Consider the following 17745-nt stretch of genomic DNA (forward strand, 5'->3'; position numbering starts at 1 on the left):
GAGAGCCTTGCCCATGGTGGGTCCTCACGCATCACGCCTCTGTCCTCCCCAGCCTCCAACACCCCCAGCGCTTACAAGCCCAATGCGGAGGCCGCCTCCTTCTCCATGCCGGTAGGTACCCAGACAACGCTAGTGGTCCGGGGTGTCCCGTGTGACGCCTCCAAGCTCTCCCTCTCACCGCACCTTCCTCCTCCTCCTTGCAGATGCAGCCGTCGGAGGAAGCTGCTGATTCCCTATAGCGCCCCATGGACTGGGAAGCGGGACCTCAAAACTCAACATCCCCTTGAGACAGGGCTGGGCAACGGGGAAAACTTGGGGGCTGCTCAGCCCCACACGGTGATGGGATGATGAGGGTGGAGGGTCAGCGTGGAGGGGTCCAAACACAAGGATCCGGCTCCCCTCTTGGCCTGCAAGATCCCGTGCTGGGGGGCTACAACAGGACCGGGTCCGTGCACGGCGCAAGAGAAGCCCGAGCGACCCCAAGCTTTGGCCTTCGGAAAGGGGAAGCAGGGAAAGCCACCGGTATTTCTTGACGCCCTCTGTTTTGGGGGAGATGCAGGTCAATTTGGCACCTCTGTGAGAGGAGGGGGTCTCTTTTGCCCCCCTTTTTTACCCCTTGCTGGAGAGGACGCCACTGCATCTACTGCTTAACGCAGCCGGGCTTGGCTCCCCRGCCGGAGGAGGAACTCGATCCCGCGGAAATTCTATTTATTAAAAGTATTTATTGTACTTCCTGGAACAGACCCAAGGCAAATGAGGTGGTGAGGACGGCGGGGAAATCCCGAGGGTGGGGAGCACCCTCCAGGCGTCAGTGTCCCCGGATACGGGCCAAAACCAGAGCCGCCGCTCCGGGCTGCCCAAWTCCGGAGCAGACGCTCCCGTCGGGGCAACCGCGTCTAGGAAACACCAGTTGCGGCCGTTCCACCTCTGTGGGGGTGGGAAATGCTGCAGCACCCCCCCGGTGTTTGCAAAGTACCCTCATCCTGGGAAAACGGAGGTCYCGCTGCTCCGGGACAAGGAAAAAGCCCCCCAAGCGTTGAGGGTTGCCCACTTGGCCCCTAGGGCACTGACTCAGCGATTCCATCCAGAAGCTCAATAAAATGGTCTTCTCTCCCCTCCTCCACCCCCCCGCTGTCATTTCCTCATCCCTCTCACGGCCCTCGCCAGCTGCTTTGCAGTGGTATCAATGAGGAGATTAGGATGTTTGCTTTTGGGGCGGAAAACGGCCCTTCCCTGCGTGTGGGAACGCACACAAGAGCTGAAGAAGCAGGACAAAGGAGAGGCGGGGAGGGGGCTGGGGTGGCGTTGGAGGGCTGCCAAAATGATTTCTGGGCCGTTTCTTTGAGAGTTTCCCACCCCCGCGACTCAGTGGACTGAAATTGTGGGGTTGGGGAGCCCCGGGGGCAACTGCGGAACGGCAGTTCTGCAGGACGGAGCTCCCAGCCAAGCCGGGGTCAACACCGACTCACTTYGCCTCATATTAAAAACCAGCCCTTGGTATTTGCGGTGGTCCAGGCGTGGGCCAAGGGAGATGAGGGGCAGGGTATTTGGATGGGCACCATCCAAATCCAGGGCGGGCGATCCCTGTGTCCACGCAGCCACGGCGAGCGCGGTGCAGCATCTCTGCGGACGTGGCCGGGCCGGCGGACGGACCCGGCCTCCCGCGGAGCATGTGCCTTTTGGCCTCCCGTTGCTTCCGATTGTCGCACACTCTCGTTTCTTCTTGGGAAACCCTCGTAACTTGGCACTCGCCACCGGAACGCGGCTCGTAAAACGATGGGCGCGATGGAAGAAAGCGGCTTCGCTCCACGTGCAGGGGGCAAAGGTCCCTGGCATCTCTTCCCCTTGACTCTGCCGCCGCCGCCTGCTCCTGCTCTCCCGGCACCTCGCGCGGCTCGCGGCTCTGGGATGCTGCTCCTGTCGCCTATGGATCGGTGACTTGGGAAGATGTTCTCCACTGTTCCCTTCCTCCTGCTCCTCTTCATCTCCCAAGGTATGGCGGGAGTCTCGGCCTTTCAACGTGGCATTTCCGGATGGTTTTTTTTGCAGGGGGATGGAGGAGAAAACTGTGGCCCTCCCCAGGAGATGGGAGATATTGCTCCTTCGGGGTTTCTTAGCTATGAAACTGCCCCCGAAATGCTCCTCCTAGGTTGTAAGACATCCCCAAAAGGGCCACGTCCCCCTGAGCGCATGAGTTTCTCCTCCATGAGCCAACGATTGACCTGTCCCACTCACCCCTGCTGTGCAAGTTCACCCTCCCAGCCGCAGTGAGGCCTCAGTGCTGCTGCCTCCATTCCTCCTTCTGAGCTGGCAGCCTCACTCCTCTCCATCCAACCCCATCCCACCCATGGGAGCCCCGGGGCAGCTGGAGGGGCATTCCGAGGTCGAGAGCTTGGATTTATCTCCTGAGACGGTGACAGCAATGGGGCACCTTGCTGCTCGAAGAGGGCCTCCGCGCAGTGATCCATCCCCCACTGCAGGCTGGTTTTCCCAGGAAAGATGACCCATGACATCTAGCTCGGGGTCTCCTTCAGCCCTGCCCACCCCACATCAGCTATTACATCTAGTTTGGGAAGGTGACCCATGGCATCTAGCTCAGGGTCTCCTTCAGCCCCCCTCACCCCACATCACCTACGACATCTAGTTTGGAAGGTGACCCATGACATCTAGCTCAGGGTCTCCTTCAGCCCTGCCCACCCACATCAGCTATTACATCTAGTTCGGTAAGTTGACCCATGGCATCTAGCTGGGGGTCTCCTTCAGCACCCCTCACCCCACATCACCTACGAGCCCTCCTGTCGGGATGCAGCTTGCCCTGGGCCAGATCTCCGCCTGCATCAACGTGACCCTGTTGATAAGACCTGACTGGTCACATCACCCCACAACCAACCCGCCCGTTGGGGAGCTGCTCCCTTCCTCCCCCACCATTGCTCGCCGGTCCTGCTCCAACCTTCRGAGCGTTTCTCCGTGCCCATCCTCCATCGCTTCAGCTCTTGAGGAGCACTCGCAGGCGCCGGGCGGCCAATCGGCCCCCTGCCCGCGTCCCCCSCCGCCTCACTGCGCACATCAGAGTCACCGCGCTCGGAGCCATCAAATCTCGTTAAGTGCTCCCAGGAAGCCGGGGAGCTCATTGCTTAATGGAGGCTAATTTGGGCAAAAGACAGCATGACCTCTTCTAAAGAGCTTCAATTAAAAGCCGGAGCAGAAATGTCTCTTTTTTTCTTTCTTTCTTTTTTTGTTTAAAAAGCACTTTTTTTAAAGCTGGCAGAGCTCAAACCAACTTAAACATCTCAGGGAACTATCAAGGCAAGGGGGCTGAATTTCCCCATCAGAGCTTGCTCTGAAGGTCTCATCCTTCCTTCCCCACCTCTCCCCATCTCAGACCCACACCAGAAGAGCCGTGAGTTGGCAGGGGGGTTAAGGGAAGGGGGCTGACCAGGGATCAAGGTTGTCCAAGGTTCCCACCACCCTCCAGGCCTGGTGGCAGCGCCTTGCACCACCTCCTTGACACAGAGCCCCGCGGTTCCGCACCCATCACCCTGGGAAAGCGTCGGGACCATCTCCTCCCAAAGACACCCCAGGCTTGTGAGCAACCACCACGCAACTGCGGTGGGTGACGSGCTCCTGGGAAGACCTTCTCCTTATGGAACCCTGGGGCGGGTTGTACGGTCCGGCTTTTTGCTCATGGAAAAGAGCCCCGTTCCCGCCAGGAACGTGGTGGGAAGCAGGAGCTCSCAGCTGATGCCACCAAGCGCCAGGGAGGAATGTCCAGGCCTACGTAGATCAGGTGTTACACGAGCACAACCCTCTGACCGCACCTGGCACTGCAGGGYGGGACCTGAAGGAGATGGAGCTTTGGGGGGAAATATGCTGGAGGAGAAGGGTGGGAAGAGCAGCCAGGGTCCTCCTGACCCTAGAAGGGACCTGATTGCCAGTGGAGCACTGGAGATTGGCCTGGAAAGGTCAYGGTCAAATTCTCTCTTCCAGACTGCACAGCAGCTGATGCGACCGAACCACTCAGCTCCAGCACCGGCACCAAGAGCAGCCCCCTTGCAATCAACTCAACCATCACCACCACCACCAGACCATCTTCTACAGAGAYGCTGCTAACCACAGCCACCACCAGTGGCACATCCTCCACCCATTTCACAGCTCCCACCCACAGCAATGAAACCCCCCCCATCGCCACAAACTCCTCTCCTACCTCACCAGTCTCCTCYGTCACCACCAAGGGCCCTTCCCAGGCTCCCCCACACACCACTGAAACCCCTGGGGCCTCCTCTGCCACCCCGGGGACCTCTGCAACCACAGGAGGAGCCTCAATATCCAACCAGGACATGGACAACTCTGCTGTGGCCACCTTAACAGCCACCGCATTGAGCACTGAGATGCCCATGGACTCTGCACCAACCACTGTAGGAACTCCGACCACCCCCATGGACACTTCTCCCCCCACAGACTCCCTAGATACCACCATGGCCTCCAAAACAACCAGAGACACCTCAGAACTTCCTAACACYTCCTCCTGGCCAACCGCCCCAGACACCTCGGCAGCTTCCACAGCTGCAGGTGTCTCCACAGGCACGCTGGCCACCAATAGCAACCACGACATGACCACCACACTCACCTCACACAGCCCCACGGGGGACGCTTACACCTCCAGCACCACAGAGGGCACTTACACCTCCACCATGGGCACTTCATTCTCCACCACAACCACCGCTGTGACCACTAGGGGCAACTGGGAAACCACTGCAGAAACGTCCGCGTTTCCCAGCCCCACTTTTGTCTCCACCACCTCAGGGATCAACAGCCRCCCTCCCACGGACATGATGAACACCTTGGACACCACCACGGTCAAAAGAACGTCAGMTTCTACACAGGCGTTGGAAAGCTCAGCAGCCTCCACCACCAACACCATCACCTCAGGCATCAGCAGCAGTCCCCTCACGTTGACCTCGGACATTRGTTCCATCACACCAACTTCCACAGTCACCTCCACACTACCATTTACAGAGACCGAGGGCAATGCAGCGAACTCCAGTGCCGCCGTTGTCACCTCCTCTGGTACCTTCACCTCCACCATGGAAATCTCCCAAGCCACCGCAAGCACCTCTCCAACCTCCTCAACCTTCCCCCCCACCACCGAGGGGTCTTCTGAAAGTCCCCCACCCAARTCTGAAACCTCCGTGGTCTCCTCTGCCAACCTGGGCACCTATGCAACCCCTGCACAAACCTCAACGTTCACTAGCGACGTGGACATGGACACCCTGACCAAACTCACCTCTTCATCCTTCACTGGAATCTCCGGCACCCCCGGTGGTACTTGGCAAACAACAGCCCAAACCTCAGCACCTGAAACCGTCTCCCCTGCTCAAACTGCCGTCACCTTGGAGACCATCAGCAGCCCTCTAGCACCTACAACTGCCCCCACATATGCAGACACCACCACCACCTTGGCCAGCACTGCCCTCACACACACCTCCCATTCCACCATCATCATTTCAACTTCAATACAGAGCATGGGGAGCTCAGCTCCATCTCACGGCCCCTCCAACACCCTTTCCACCATTTCCGAGACCACCAACGAGACCTTCCAAGGCACCACAAGCACCTCTCCATCCTCATCAACCTTCTCCTCCACCAACAAGGGCACTTGGCAGACTCTTACAAACATCGTACCAACACCTGGAGCCTCCTCAGCCAGTCTAAGCACCTCCAAAACCACAAGAGAAACCTCAGCATCCACCATGGACATGGACAACTCTACAGCAACCATCTTCACAGCCACCACAGCAAGGACTGAGGTGCCAACCAATTACGCATCAAGCACTGTAGGAACCCTGACCACCCCCATGGACACATCTCCTCCCACAGACACCCCAAACACCTCCACAGCCTCCTCCACAGACACCTCAGAACCTCCCACCTCCTCCTCCTCAACCACTACAGACACCTCTGCAACTTCCACAGGCACACATGTCTCTACAGACACCTTGGTCACAAACAACAGCCCAAGCATGACCACCACAACCACCATGGACACCTCTCCTCACACTTACTTCTCCTCCACCACCATCTCCTCCACATCCACTCACACCTCTGACACCACCAGTAGCGCATGGCCAACCACAGCAGACACCTCCRCCACCCTCTCCACCACTTCCAGAACCACCAATGAGATCTCACAGGCCACCATAAGCAACACGCCAACCTCATCAACCTTCTCCACAACCAACATGGGCACTTGGGAAACTCCAACGAGCACCGATGCAGCCTCTGGGACCTCCTCTGCCTCCCTGGGCACTTCTGCAGCCACAAGAAAAGCCTCAGCCACCACCATGGACATGGACAACTCTACAGCAACCACCTTCACAGCCACCKCTTTAAGCACTAAGAGCCACACAGATTCTTCATCATCCACAGCAAGAACCTTGATCACTTCCATGGACACATCTCCTCCCACAGACACTCAAAACACCGCCATGGCCTCCTCCAAAACAAACGTGGACACCTCAGAATCTCTTATCTCCCCTTCACCAACCACCACCGACACCTCTGCAACTTCCACAGGCACACATGTCTCTACAGAAACCTCGGTCACAGAAAACAGCCCAAGCATGACCACCACAACCAGCACGGACACCTCTCCTCACACTGACACCTCCTCCACAGCCACCTCCTCCACCTCCACTCACACCTCTGAAACCACTCAGGACACRTGGCCAACCACAGCAGACACCTCAGCCCGTACAAGCACCCCTGGCTATGCAGACACCTCCACCAGCTTGGCCAGCACTGCCCTCACACACACCTCACACTCCACCACCACCAGCTCAGCTTCTACACAGACCATGGGAAGCACAACTCCATCTCACAGCACCACTCCCACGCTCCCAACCATGTCCAGAACCACCACAGGAATGTCCCAAGTCACCACTAGCACCACTCCGTCCCCATCAGCCTTCACCACCAGCACCAATACAGGCCCTTGGGAGACTCCCTCCAGTATTTCCACAACCCCAGAAGTCTACTTGACCACCCTGGGCACCTCTGCAGCTACAAGAGAAACCTCAGCACCCCCCATGGACATGGACAGCTCTACAGCAATCACATTAATAGCCACAACATTAAGCACTGAGATGCCCTCAGACTCTGCATCAAGCACCATAGGAACCCTCACCGGGCCCATGGACACATCTCCTCCCACAGACACCCCAAAYACCACCACGGCCTCCTCCACAGACACCTCTGAAAAGCCCACCTCCTCCTCCTCAACAACCACACACACCTCTGCAACTTCCACAGGCACACACGTCTCTGCAGACACCTCCGTGACAGACAACAGCCCAGGCAYGACCACCACAACCACCATGGACACCTCTCCTCACACTGACACCTCCTCCATGGTGACCTCTTCCACATCCACTCACACCTCTGACACCACCAGTGGTACATGGCCAACCACAGCAGACACCTCAGCACCTACAACCGCCACCACCTCTGCAGACACCACCACCACCTTGGCCAGCACTGCCCTCACACACACCTCACACTCCACCACCACCAGCTCAGTTTCTACACAGAGCACGGGAAGTGCAGCTCCTTCCATCATCACTCGTTCCACACTCTCCACCACTTCCAGGACCACCATAGAAATCTCCCAAGGCATCACAAGCACCACTACATCCTCTTCAACCTTCTCCACCACCACCAATAGGGGCCATTCGGAGACTCCCTCCAACATCACTACAACCCCTGAGGCCTCCTTGGCCACCCTGGGCACCTCTGCAGCCACAAGAGAAACCTCACCACCCACCATGGACAGCTCTACAGCAAACAACTTCACAACTATCACATCAAGCACTGAGATGCCCATGGACACCGCAAACACCATAGTGACCCTGACCACCACCATGGACACATCTCCTCCCATAGACACACCAAAGAGCTCCACAWCCCCCTCCAAAACACCCACACACACCTCAGAACCTYCCACCACCTCCTTCACAACCACCACAGACACCCCTGCAACATCCCCAGACACAGGCACCACAGCAACCTTGGACACGAACACCACCAAAACCCCACCACATTCAACAGAGACCTCATCAACCCCCACATTAACCATCAGCCCTAGTGCTGAGACCACCATGACCACCTTGGACATCAACAGCAGCCCCGTCACTGCYGCCACGGGCACAAGGACCACCCCCACAGCTTCCACAGAGGCCTTGGGAATTGCGCCAACCTCAGAACATCCCACCTCTGCTTTGGACTCCTCCACCACCACGGGCATCAACAGCAGCCCCCTCGCAGGCACCACAGCCACCCTGGACACCACCTTCACCACACCAGCTTCTACAGACGACGTGGGAACCGCAGCTTCATCCACTCTCAACTCCAACACYGTTTCCACCACCTTCCACTCCACCAAAGGAACCTCCCAAGGCACCACAAGGAGCTTTCCAACACAATCCACCCTCTCCACCATCGAGAGCACACCCCAAACTGGCACAGAAACTGCTGCAACCCCTTGGGACTCCTCTGCAAGTCTAGGCACCTCCACAACCACAAGAGAAACCTCAGCACCCACCATGGACATGGACACCTCTAGAGTGGCCACCTTGAGAGCTACCACGTTGAGCACTGAGATGCCCATGGACTCTGCATCAACTACCATAGGAACCCTGACCACCCCCATTGACACATCTCCCACAGACCCCCCGAACACCTCCATGGCCTCCTCCAAAATGACCACAGATGACTCACAACTTCCCACCTCCTCTTTAACAACCACCACACACACCYCAGCAACTTCCACGGACACACACRTCTCTGCAGACACCTCGGTCACTAACAGCAGCCCAGACAGGACCACTGCATCCACCACGGACACCTCTCCTCACACTTACACCTCCTCCACACCCAGCTCCTCCTCCTCCACTCACACCTCTGACACCCCCAGTGGCACATGGCCATCCACAGCAGACACCTCAGCACCTACAACAGCTCCCACCTCTGCAGACACCACCAAGAACACCTTGGCCAGCACTGCCCTCACACACACCTCACACTCCACCACCACCAGCTCAGCTTCTACAYGGAGCATGGGAAGCGCAGCTCCATCTCACAGCACCACTACCAGGCTCCCCAACACTTCCACAACCACCACTGAGGTCTCACAAGCCACCACAAGCACCAGTCCTTCCTCACCAGCCTTCCCCACCACCACCAATAGCAGTCCTTGGGAAACTCCCTCCTACATCCCTACGACATCTGGAGCCTCCTCGGCCACTCCAGGTATCTCGACAGCCACAGGAGAAACCTCTTCACCCACCACAGACATGGACGACTCTACAGCAACCGCCTTCACAGCCATCACACTGAGCACTGAGATGCCCATGGACACCGCATCAAGCACCATAGGGACGCTGACCACCCCCATGGACACATCTCCCACAGACACCCCACACCACAGCACCACAACCTCCTCCAAAACAACCACAGACACCTCAGAACCTCCCACCACCTCTTTAACAACGGCCACACACACCTCGGCAACTTCCACAGACACACACGTCTCTACAGACACCTTGGTCACTAACAGCAGCCCAGACAGGACTACTGCAACCAGACTGGACACCCACAGCAGCCCCCTCGCAGACACCACCAGCACCACACCAGCTGCAACAGCGGCCTTGGGAACCGCAGCAACCTCAGGACCTCCCACCTCTGCTTTGGACTCCTTCTCCACCGCCACCATGGACATCAACAGCAGCCCCCTGACACCCACCACAGACATCTTGCATACCACCAGCTTCTCCATACCACCGTCTATAGATGACGTTGGAACCGCAGCTTCATCCACTGTCATCCCCACAACTCTCGCCACCACCTTCAGCTCCAACACAGAAACCTCCCAAGCCACCTCCAGCTCCCCTTCAACCCTATCAAGCATCTCCACCACGGCCACGGCTCCTTCGGAAAGTCCTACAAATGGTGCTGCAACCCCGGGAGCCTCCTCTGCCACCCTGGGCACCTCGGCAACCACAGGAGGATCCTCAGCACCCACCATGGACAAGGAMGACTCTACGGTGGCCACCTCCACAGCGACTACATTAAGCACTGAGATAGCCACGGACACGGCATCAACCACCCTTGGAACCCTGACCACCCCCATGGACACATCTCCTCCCACAGACACCCCAAACACCTCCACGGCCTCCTCCAAAACAACCACAGAAAACTCAGAACCTCCCACCTCCTCCTCATCAACCACCACACACACCTCCACAACTCCCACGGACACAGACACCTCGGATGCCACCACCACCACAAACACACCACATTCCTCAGAGAATCCGACAACCACAACGACTGTCACCACCACTAGTGCTGAGACCACCATGACCACCTCGGGCATCCACAGCAGCCCCCTCACAGGCACCACAGACAGCTTGGACACCACCTTCACCACACCATCTTCTACACACGCCATGGGATCCGCGGCTTCATCCACTCTTATCTCCAACACCCTCTCCACCACCTTCAGCTCCACCAACGAAGTCTCCCAAGACACCACAACCGTCTCTCCAACACCATCCACCTTCTCCACCACCAAGGGCCCTCCTGACACTCCCACACAACCCGCTGCAACCCCTGCGATCTCCTCAGCYACCCTGGACACCTCCACAAGCCCTGAACAATCCTCACCCCTCACCACGGACACCAACACGGACACCTCCACCAAAGACACTGCTGCCTCCTCCACTCACACCTCCGACACCACCAGTGGCCCATGGCCAACCACAGCACACACCTCTGCCACCCTCTCCACCACGTCCAGAACCACCAAGGAGATCTCAGAAGTCACCACAAGCACCACTCTGACCTCATCGGTCTTCTCCACAACCAACATGGGCACTTGGGAAACTCCCATGAGCGCCACTACAACCCCTGGGGCTTCCTCTGGCACCCTGGGCACCTCAGCAGCCACAAGAGAAACGTCAGCCACCACCATGGACATGGACAGCTCTACAGCAATCACATTAACAGCCACCACATTAAGCACTGAGATGCCCACGGACACTGCATCAAGCACCACCACAGGAACCCTGACCACCCCCATGGACACATCTCCTGCCACAGACACTCCAACCGCCACCACAGCCTCCTCCACAGACACCTCAGAACCTCCCACCTCCTCCTCCTCAACCACCACCGACACCKCTGCAACTTCCACAGACACTCGTGTCTCTACAGACACCTCGGTCACAGACAGCAGCCTGGAAGGGACCATTGTAACCTCCATGGACACCTCTCCTCAAACTTACACCTCCTCCACCGCCATCTCCTCCACATCCAYGGACACCCTCTCTACCACGTCCAGAACTACCACAGAAATCTCCCATGGAAGCACAAGCACCACTCCATCCTCATCAGCCTTCTCCACCACCACCAATATGGGCACTTGGGAGACTCCTACTAACATCACGACAACCCCTGGAGCCTCCTCGGCCAGACCAGGCACCTCTGCAGCCACAAGAGAACCCTCAGCACCCACCATGGGCACGGACAACTCTACAGCAACCACCTTAACAACCATCACCCTARGTACTGAGATGCCCATGGACACTGCATCCACCACCACAGGAACCCTGACCACCCCCATGGACACATCTCCTCCCACAGACACCCCAAACACCTCCACGGCCTCCTCCAAAACAACCATCGACACCTCAGAACCTCCCACCACCTCCCTGACAACCACCACAGGCACCCCTGCAACATCCACAGGCACCTCGGCCACCTTGGATACCACCCGCCCCAATAACACACCCCATTCAACAGAGACCTCCGTGACTACAACAAGCGCCACCACCGCGAGTGCTGAGACCACCATGACCACCTTGGACATCCAGAGCAGCCCCCTCACAGACACCACRCCCACAACCACCACACCACCTTCCACAGAGCCCTTGGGAACCGCAGCAACCTCAGGAMCTCCCACCTCTGCTTTGGACTCCTCCACTACCACCATGGACATCWACAGCAGCCCCCTCACACCCACCACAGACATCTTGCATACCACCAGCTTCTCCATACCACCGTCTACAGATGACGTTGGAACCGCAGCTTCATCCACTGTCATCCCCACAACTCTCGCCACCACCTTCAGCTCCAACACAGAAACCTCCCAAGCCACCTCCAGCTCCCCTTCAACCCTATCAAGCATCTCCACCACGGCCACGGCTCCTTCGGAAAGTCCTACAAATGCTGCTGCAACCCCGGGAGCCTCCTCTGCCACCCTGGGCACCTCTGCAACCACARGAGGATCCTCAGCACCCACCATGGACAAGGACGACTCTACGGTGGCCACCTCTACAGAGACTACATCAAGCACTGAGATAGCCACRGACACGGCATCAACCACCCTTGGAACCCTGACCACCCCCATGGACACTTCTCCTCCCACAGACACCCCTAACGCCACCACGACCTCCTCCACAGACACCTCAGAACCTCCCACCTCCTCCTCCTCAACCACCACCGACACCTCTGCAACTTCCATGGAATCAAATGTCTCTACAGACACCTCGGTCACAGACAGCAGCCTGGACGGGACCATCGCAACCTCCATGGACACCTCTCCTCACACTTACACCTCCTCCACCACCATCTCCTCCACCTCCACTCACACCTCTGACACCACCAGTGGCCCATGGMCAACCACAGCAGACMCCTCAGCACCTACAACCCAAGCCTCTGCTCACACCACCACCATGAACTCGGGCACCACCAGCAACCCCCTCACATCCACCACAGGCAACTCGCCCACCACCACACCAGATTCTACAGGGAGCTTGGTTTCTGTGGCCACCTCCAGCACCACCTACACCACAACGTCGGAGAATGTCCCCTCCACCGCTGAAGTCTCACTAGGCCCCACAARCACCTCTCCAACCTCATCAGACTCCTCCAACACCCTCACAGCCACCGGGGGAACGACCGTGAGGACCACCACCTCCACAGACACTTTCACCTCCACCACGGACACCTCCTCATCCTCCGCTCACACCTCGCACACCACCAGCAGCACATGGCAAAGCACCGCAGAAACCTCTCCACTTCCCAGCACCGCATCTGCCTCCACCACCACCCCAGGCATCAACAGCCGCCCTCCCACAGACACCACAACCATGCAGGACACCGTGACCACCAAAACCACAGCAGCTTCCACTGGTGCCTTGGGGAGCACAGCAACCTCCAACACCTCCTATGGAGAAACCACCACCACCGTCTCGGCCAGCGTCTTGCCCCTCACACCCACCTCACGCTCCACCACCACCATCTCAGCTTCTGCACCGAGTATGGAGAGCACAACAACATCTGACAGCACCACCAACACCTTCTCCACCGCTTCAGACACCTCGGCAACTTCCACGGTCTTCACCAACAGCTCGGCCACCACCACCAACCCCAACRCAGCCAGCACACTCAACTCTGTCACCTCAGGTGACGCTCCCATGCACACCTCTGCACCTCCCACTGCCTCCTCCAGCTCCGTGGGCACCTTGGTCACCACCAGAAACACATCGGCACCTCCTGCTGTTACTTACACACCCACACGCAGCACCACAGCTAGCCCTACCACCAGCACTACGAGGACCATCAGTACCCAAGCTACCACCAAGCCGGGTATCTACCCAACCATGATTTGTTCCAGCTGTCGCAGAAGGAGTTGTCTTCTCACTCTCTTGCCTTGCTTTACCTCAGGTCTTTGCGAGGACGGATTTGTCTGGGTCAACGGCCAGTGTCAGTGTCCCTCGGGTGTCACGGGTGACCGGTGTGAATTTGCTGAGGACACCTTTGACGCTAAAATCGGTAAGAGGTCTTCTCTGGCGTGGTCCTACCAGGTCAGCCATCTGTCAGCAAGGGGTTGCTTTATGAAGGAGGACAAGCTGAGGGTGACCATGGTCCAGGCAAAGCCTTTCCCAGCCAGGGCGCAGTCCTAGGACACCTAAAAGGGTTGGAAGAACAGGACTGGTCTTAAGATGGTCTGCCAACCKTTGCAAATTGGGCAAGACCATGAATCAGAACCTATGCAGAGATTCTAAGCAGGAGATAAGGGAGCAACAGAAGTCCACCTTATATCCAGGAGACAGGACCAACTACAGGGAGAGGTTCAACACAGAGGAGCTGCAGATGCAATGAGCTGAGCTTAAGCGAACAAAGAGAGATTCAACAAGAAGAACCCTAGATGCAATGAGCTGAGCTTAAGTGCAGCTGTCAGGCCAATGAACAGAGGTCCCAGGTGAGGCCCATCAGGACATTTAAGCCTTGTAGTGGGCTTTGGGTCCTAAGGAGTTTGAGCCAAGTGGTCTATGTTGTCTTGAGGATATTCATCTTGGGCATGAAGAACTGAGCTGTAGCGGGACTGTCTTACCTAGGACACCAGATGGGCTCCTGGATGAGCTCCAGTTTGGTTGGTAAGCGCTGGAGGAYGTTCCTCTCTTGCTCCTGTGCAGCAAGTCTAAAATTGTGGGTGTTGAGGGGTGAAACCTGTGCAGCTCCTGCAGGGAGGTTGTTTATCCCCTGCTCTCTGGTCTGGACTTGTCCTTCTTCTCTATGTGTCCCCAAAGAGGCAAATGGGACYGTACAGCTGGAGGTGCGGGTCACCAACCAGGAGTTCACCAGTGACCTCAAGGACAACAGCTCTTCGGCGTATCGTGCCTTTGTGCAGAAGTTCACCAAGCAGGTGGGACGTGGGAGAAGGGATGGCCCTGCCTGGAGAAGGGAGCGGGATGCTCCAAGTGCCTGTGTTTTCCTTCTACATGCCCTAGCAGAAAGCATCTAGTGTTGCTGGTTGTCACCTCAACCGCATCCTGGAGGTGTTTCCTGCTTCCATCCACTGGGAACATCTCCGGCTGCTCCTTGCTGGAGATATTGGTGTGTTTTGAGGGGAGCGGGCAAAGATGGGGAGGAAGAACCTCTCATGATGGTGAAGCAAAGCCAGGGGATGGATGGATGGATGGATGGATGGATGGATGGATGGATGGAGGTTGTGACACTGAGCATGGAGCCCTTTTCTCTTCCAGATGGACAATGTTTACAAGAACATTGCTGGATACCGGGGCATCGAGATCCTACGTTTAACGTGAGTGCTGGGGAACGAGGTATGGGAGGAAAGTGTTGGGTTGCTGCAGTGGAGGCAGCTAAAGGGCTCCTGGAGGGGTTGAAGTTTTCCCCTGGGGGAAGGAGAAGTCACAGTAGGACTCACTTGTCCTGCAGCCCCAGCCGGTGGCTTTCCCGATTCATCCAGAGGGCAAGTCCTCTGTTGTCCAGGCTGAAGGGTGGCTTCTGTGTCCCTCCAGACCTGGCAGCATCGTGGTAGATCACAAAGTGATCATCTCCCTGCCGGTGACCTCCCAAGTGCAGGACGAGCTCCGCAACCTCTCCCTGGTCCTGCGGGAAGAGATACGGGCGGCAGCGGCCCAGCAGAACTGCACGGAGGGCACGGGTGAGCGTCCCGGCGAGGGCTTGGGAGGAGATGGGACACACGTTGTGACACGTAGCCGTGAAGCCAAAACCCCCATTGCTGCCCCGGGGACTCCTTGAAGCCCCAGGGCAGCAGGAGCTTGGCGCCATGTGGGGCAGCTTCTCCTCTGCTTTTCCAGACGAGCTCTGCTTCAACTCCTCCGTTAACGTGGTTGACCCYGGATCGCTTTCCTTCGACGTGGAGAGTAAGTGGATGGGGAGTCCTCACAGAGGGTCACGGCTCAGGGTGACCATCATTTGAGGGTTCGGGGTAACCACCATCTCACTACCCTCTTCTCTCCTCTCCAGCCTACTGCCAGCAGATCACCCCCGAGGGCTACCAGGACTTCTACTTCCCCAACCTGACAAGCTCGGGGCTGTTGTGCATGTCCAACTGCACGGCCAACACCCTGAGCACCATCGACTGCAACTACGGGCAGTGCCACCTCACCCGCAGCGGCCCGCAGTGCTTGTAAGGGGTGCCATAAATCCATCGCCTCTGCCCAACCTACTTCTGACCATGGCTTGGTGCTGCCACTGYGGTGCCACCTCCATGACCACCTCTGACCTTCACGTGTTCTGCTCCCTTCAGCTCCCAGGGTGGGAACAGGCCAAAGCTCCAGGGATTTGGAGCAGGGATCATAGAAACAGGATCTTAGTCCAAAAGGGACTTCCGTTTGCAGAAGCAGCCAAAAATGGGACCTGGGGGAGGTCTCTGCTCGTGGAGCTCCTGGCCTTGCGCTCATCTCCACCATTCCTCCCCACAGCTGCCACGAGACCAATATCTACTGGTACCAGGGCACCCGCTGCAAAACCCGGACCAGCAAGATCGCCGTGGGGCTGGGCTTGGCCGTAGCAGTTCTGATCGTGGTCATCATTGTCCTCGCTGGCCTCCTCTACAGAGCCCGGAGAACAAAGTCATTTGACAGGTGAGACGGGCCGTAAAACGAGGGGCAATGGTTGGCTCGGATGGCTTGGGTGAATGCGCTCCCTCTCTGGGGACAAGGGACGTTACTGGGGAGGGACGAGGGACGTTATCACGGAGGAAACCTCTTCACACGGCACAAGGTGGTCCTTGACCTAGACCAAACCCCAGAGATGCTCCAGGAGGGTCTCCTCAGCTTGTCCACTCATAGGGCAGGTCCCGGTCCATTAGGGAAGGAGGTAGAGGAGGAGCTCCAGGAGAGTCTCCTCAGCTCGTCCACTCATAGGGCAGGTCTTGGGTCCGTTAGGGAAGGAGGTAGAGGAGGAGCTCCAGGAGGGTCTCCTCAGCTTGTCCACTCATAGGGCAGATCTCGGGTCCGTTAGSGAAGGAGGTAGAGGAGGTAGAGGAGGAGCTCCAGGAGGGTCTCCTCAGCTCGTCCACTCATAGGGCAGGTCTCGGGTCCGTTAGGGAAGGAGGTAGAGGAGGAGCTGGTGGGTCTGGGGAGGGGAAGGACCCTCTGTGGGTGACTCCATATGTATCTTATCTGTCTCCGGCAGCATGAGCGCCTTGACGGCAACGAGGAAGTGGTACGAGGACTCGTGCGAGGACTGGAGCCCAYCAGGGAGCTTCTTTTTCCTGAACAAAGGTGCGGAGGGTCCCCGCAGGGCTGGTGGGAGCTGGTTCATCCCGCTCCGAACATCTCCCCTGAGGCCTGTTCCAACCTCCTCCCCGCAGGCGCCGTCCCAGAGGACACCCGAGTTGACCAGGAGTCYGTGGATACATCGACACCGGTGAGTCTGCGCTCCCTTCCCACCCTGAAGATGCGGGAGTGGTGGAGCTGTCCCCGTTCCCGCTCACGGCCTCCCTCTCCGCTTCCCTCCTTGCGGCAGATCCATATCCAGAGGCCGGAGAGCGTCGTCACACGGCTGTGACCCACGGAGGGACCTCGGGGTTGGACGTTTCCCCTCACGGGCACTGCTGTCCAGTGACACCAGAGCAAGGATCAGCCCGGGCTCTGTGGGAGAGCCCCAGGCCTCTTYGTGGGGCAGTTTGGAGGGCTATGACCCCATTTTTGTTGATATTTTGGGGTGTTTTCCCCACTTCCAGGGTCACCATTCCAATGCCGTTTTCCATGCTTGTGACCCTGACTTTGTCGGCATTTCTGGGGTGTCGACCCTGCGTCCAGGATCTTGACCCAGCTTCTGTTGGCATTCCCAGGCCAGAAAGAAAAGAGGGGCTGGGCCAAGAGGAAACCTTGGGCTCCCCAGCTCCGCCTGTCA

The 17745-nt window shown here is 57.9% G+C and overlaps 1 protein-coding gene and 1 long non-coding RNA gene across 2 annotated transcripts; both read left to right on the forward strand.

Annotated features, from left to right (window-relative positions):
• The first annotated feature begins 4337 nt into the window (after positions 1-4337).
• Positions 4338-16473, forward strand: LOC112956554 (mucin-2-like). The gene is made up of 8 exons (XM_026050066.1): positions 4338-13518; positions 13780-13887; positions 14646-14761; positions 15102-15160; positions 15378-15523; positions 15681-15746; positions 15850-16012; positions 16308-16473. The coding sequence occupies exons 1-8, from the start codon at positions 4338-4340 to the stop codon at positions 16471-16473; spliced, it is 10005 nt and encodes a 3334-aa protein (XP_025905851.1).
• A 552-nt stretch (positions 16474-17025) lies between these two features.
• LOC112956552 lies at positions 17026-17384 on the forward strand. The gene is made up of 3 exons (XR_003251068.1): positions 17026-17111; positions 17201-17256; positions 17356-17384. It is a non-coding gene; the product is annotated as an uncharacterized LOC112956552 (long non-coding RNA).
• The last annotated feature ends 361 nt before the right edge of the window (positions 17385-17745 follow it).

This window comes from Nothoprocta perdicaria, unplaced genomic scaffold (assembly GCF_003342845.1).
Source record: "Nothoprocta perdicaria isolate Ctin4 unplaced genomic scaffold, notPer1 scaffold_645, whole genome shotgun sequence".
Classification (NCBI taxonomy): domain Eukaryota; kingdom Metazoa; phylum Chordata; class Aves; order Tinamiformes; family Tinamidae; genus Nothoprocta; species Nothoprocta perdicaria.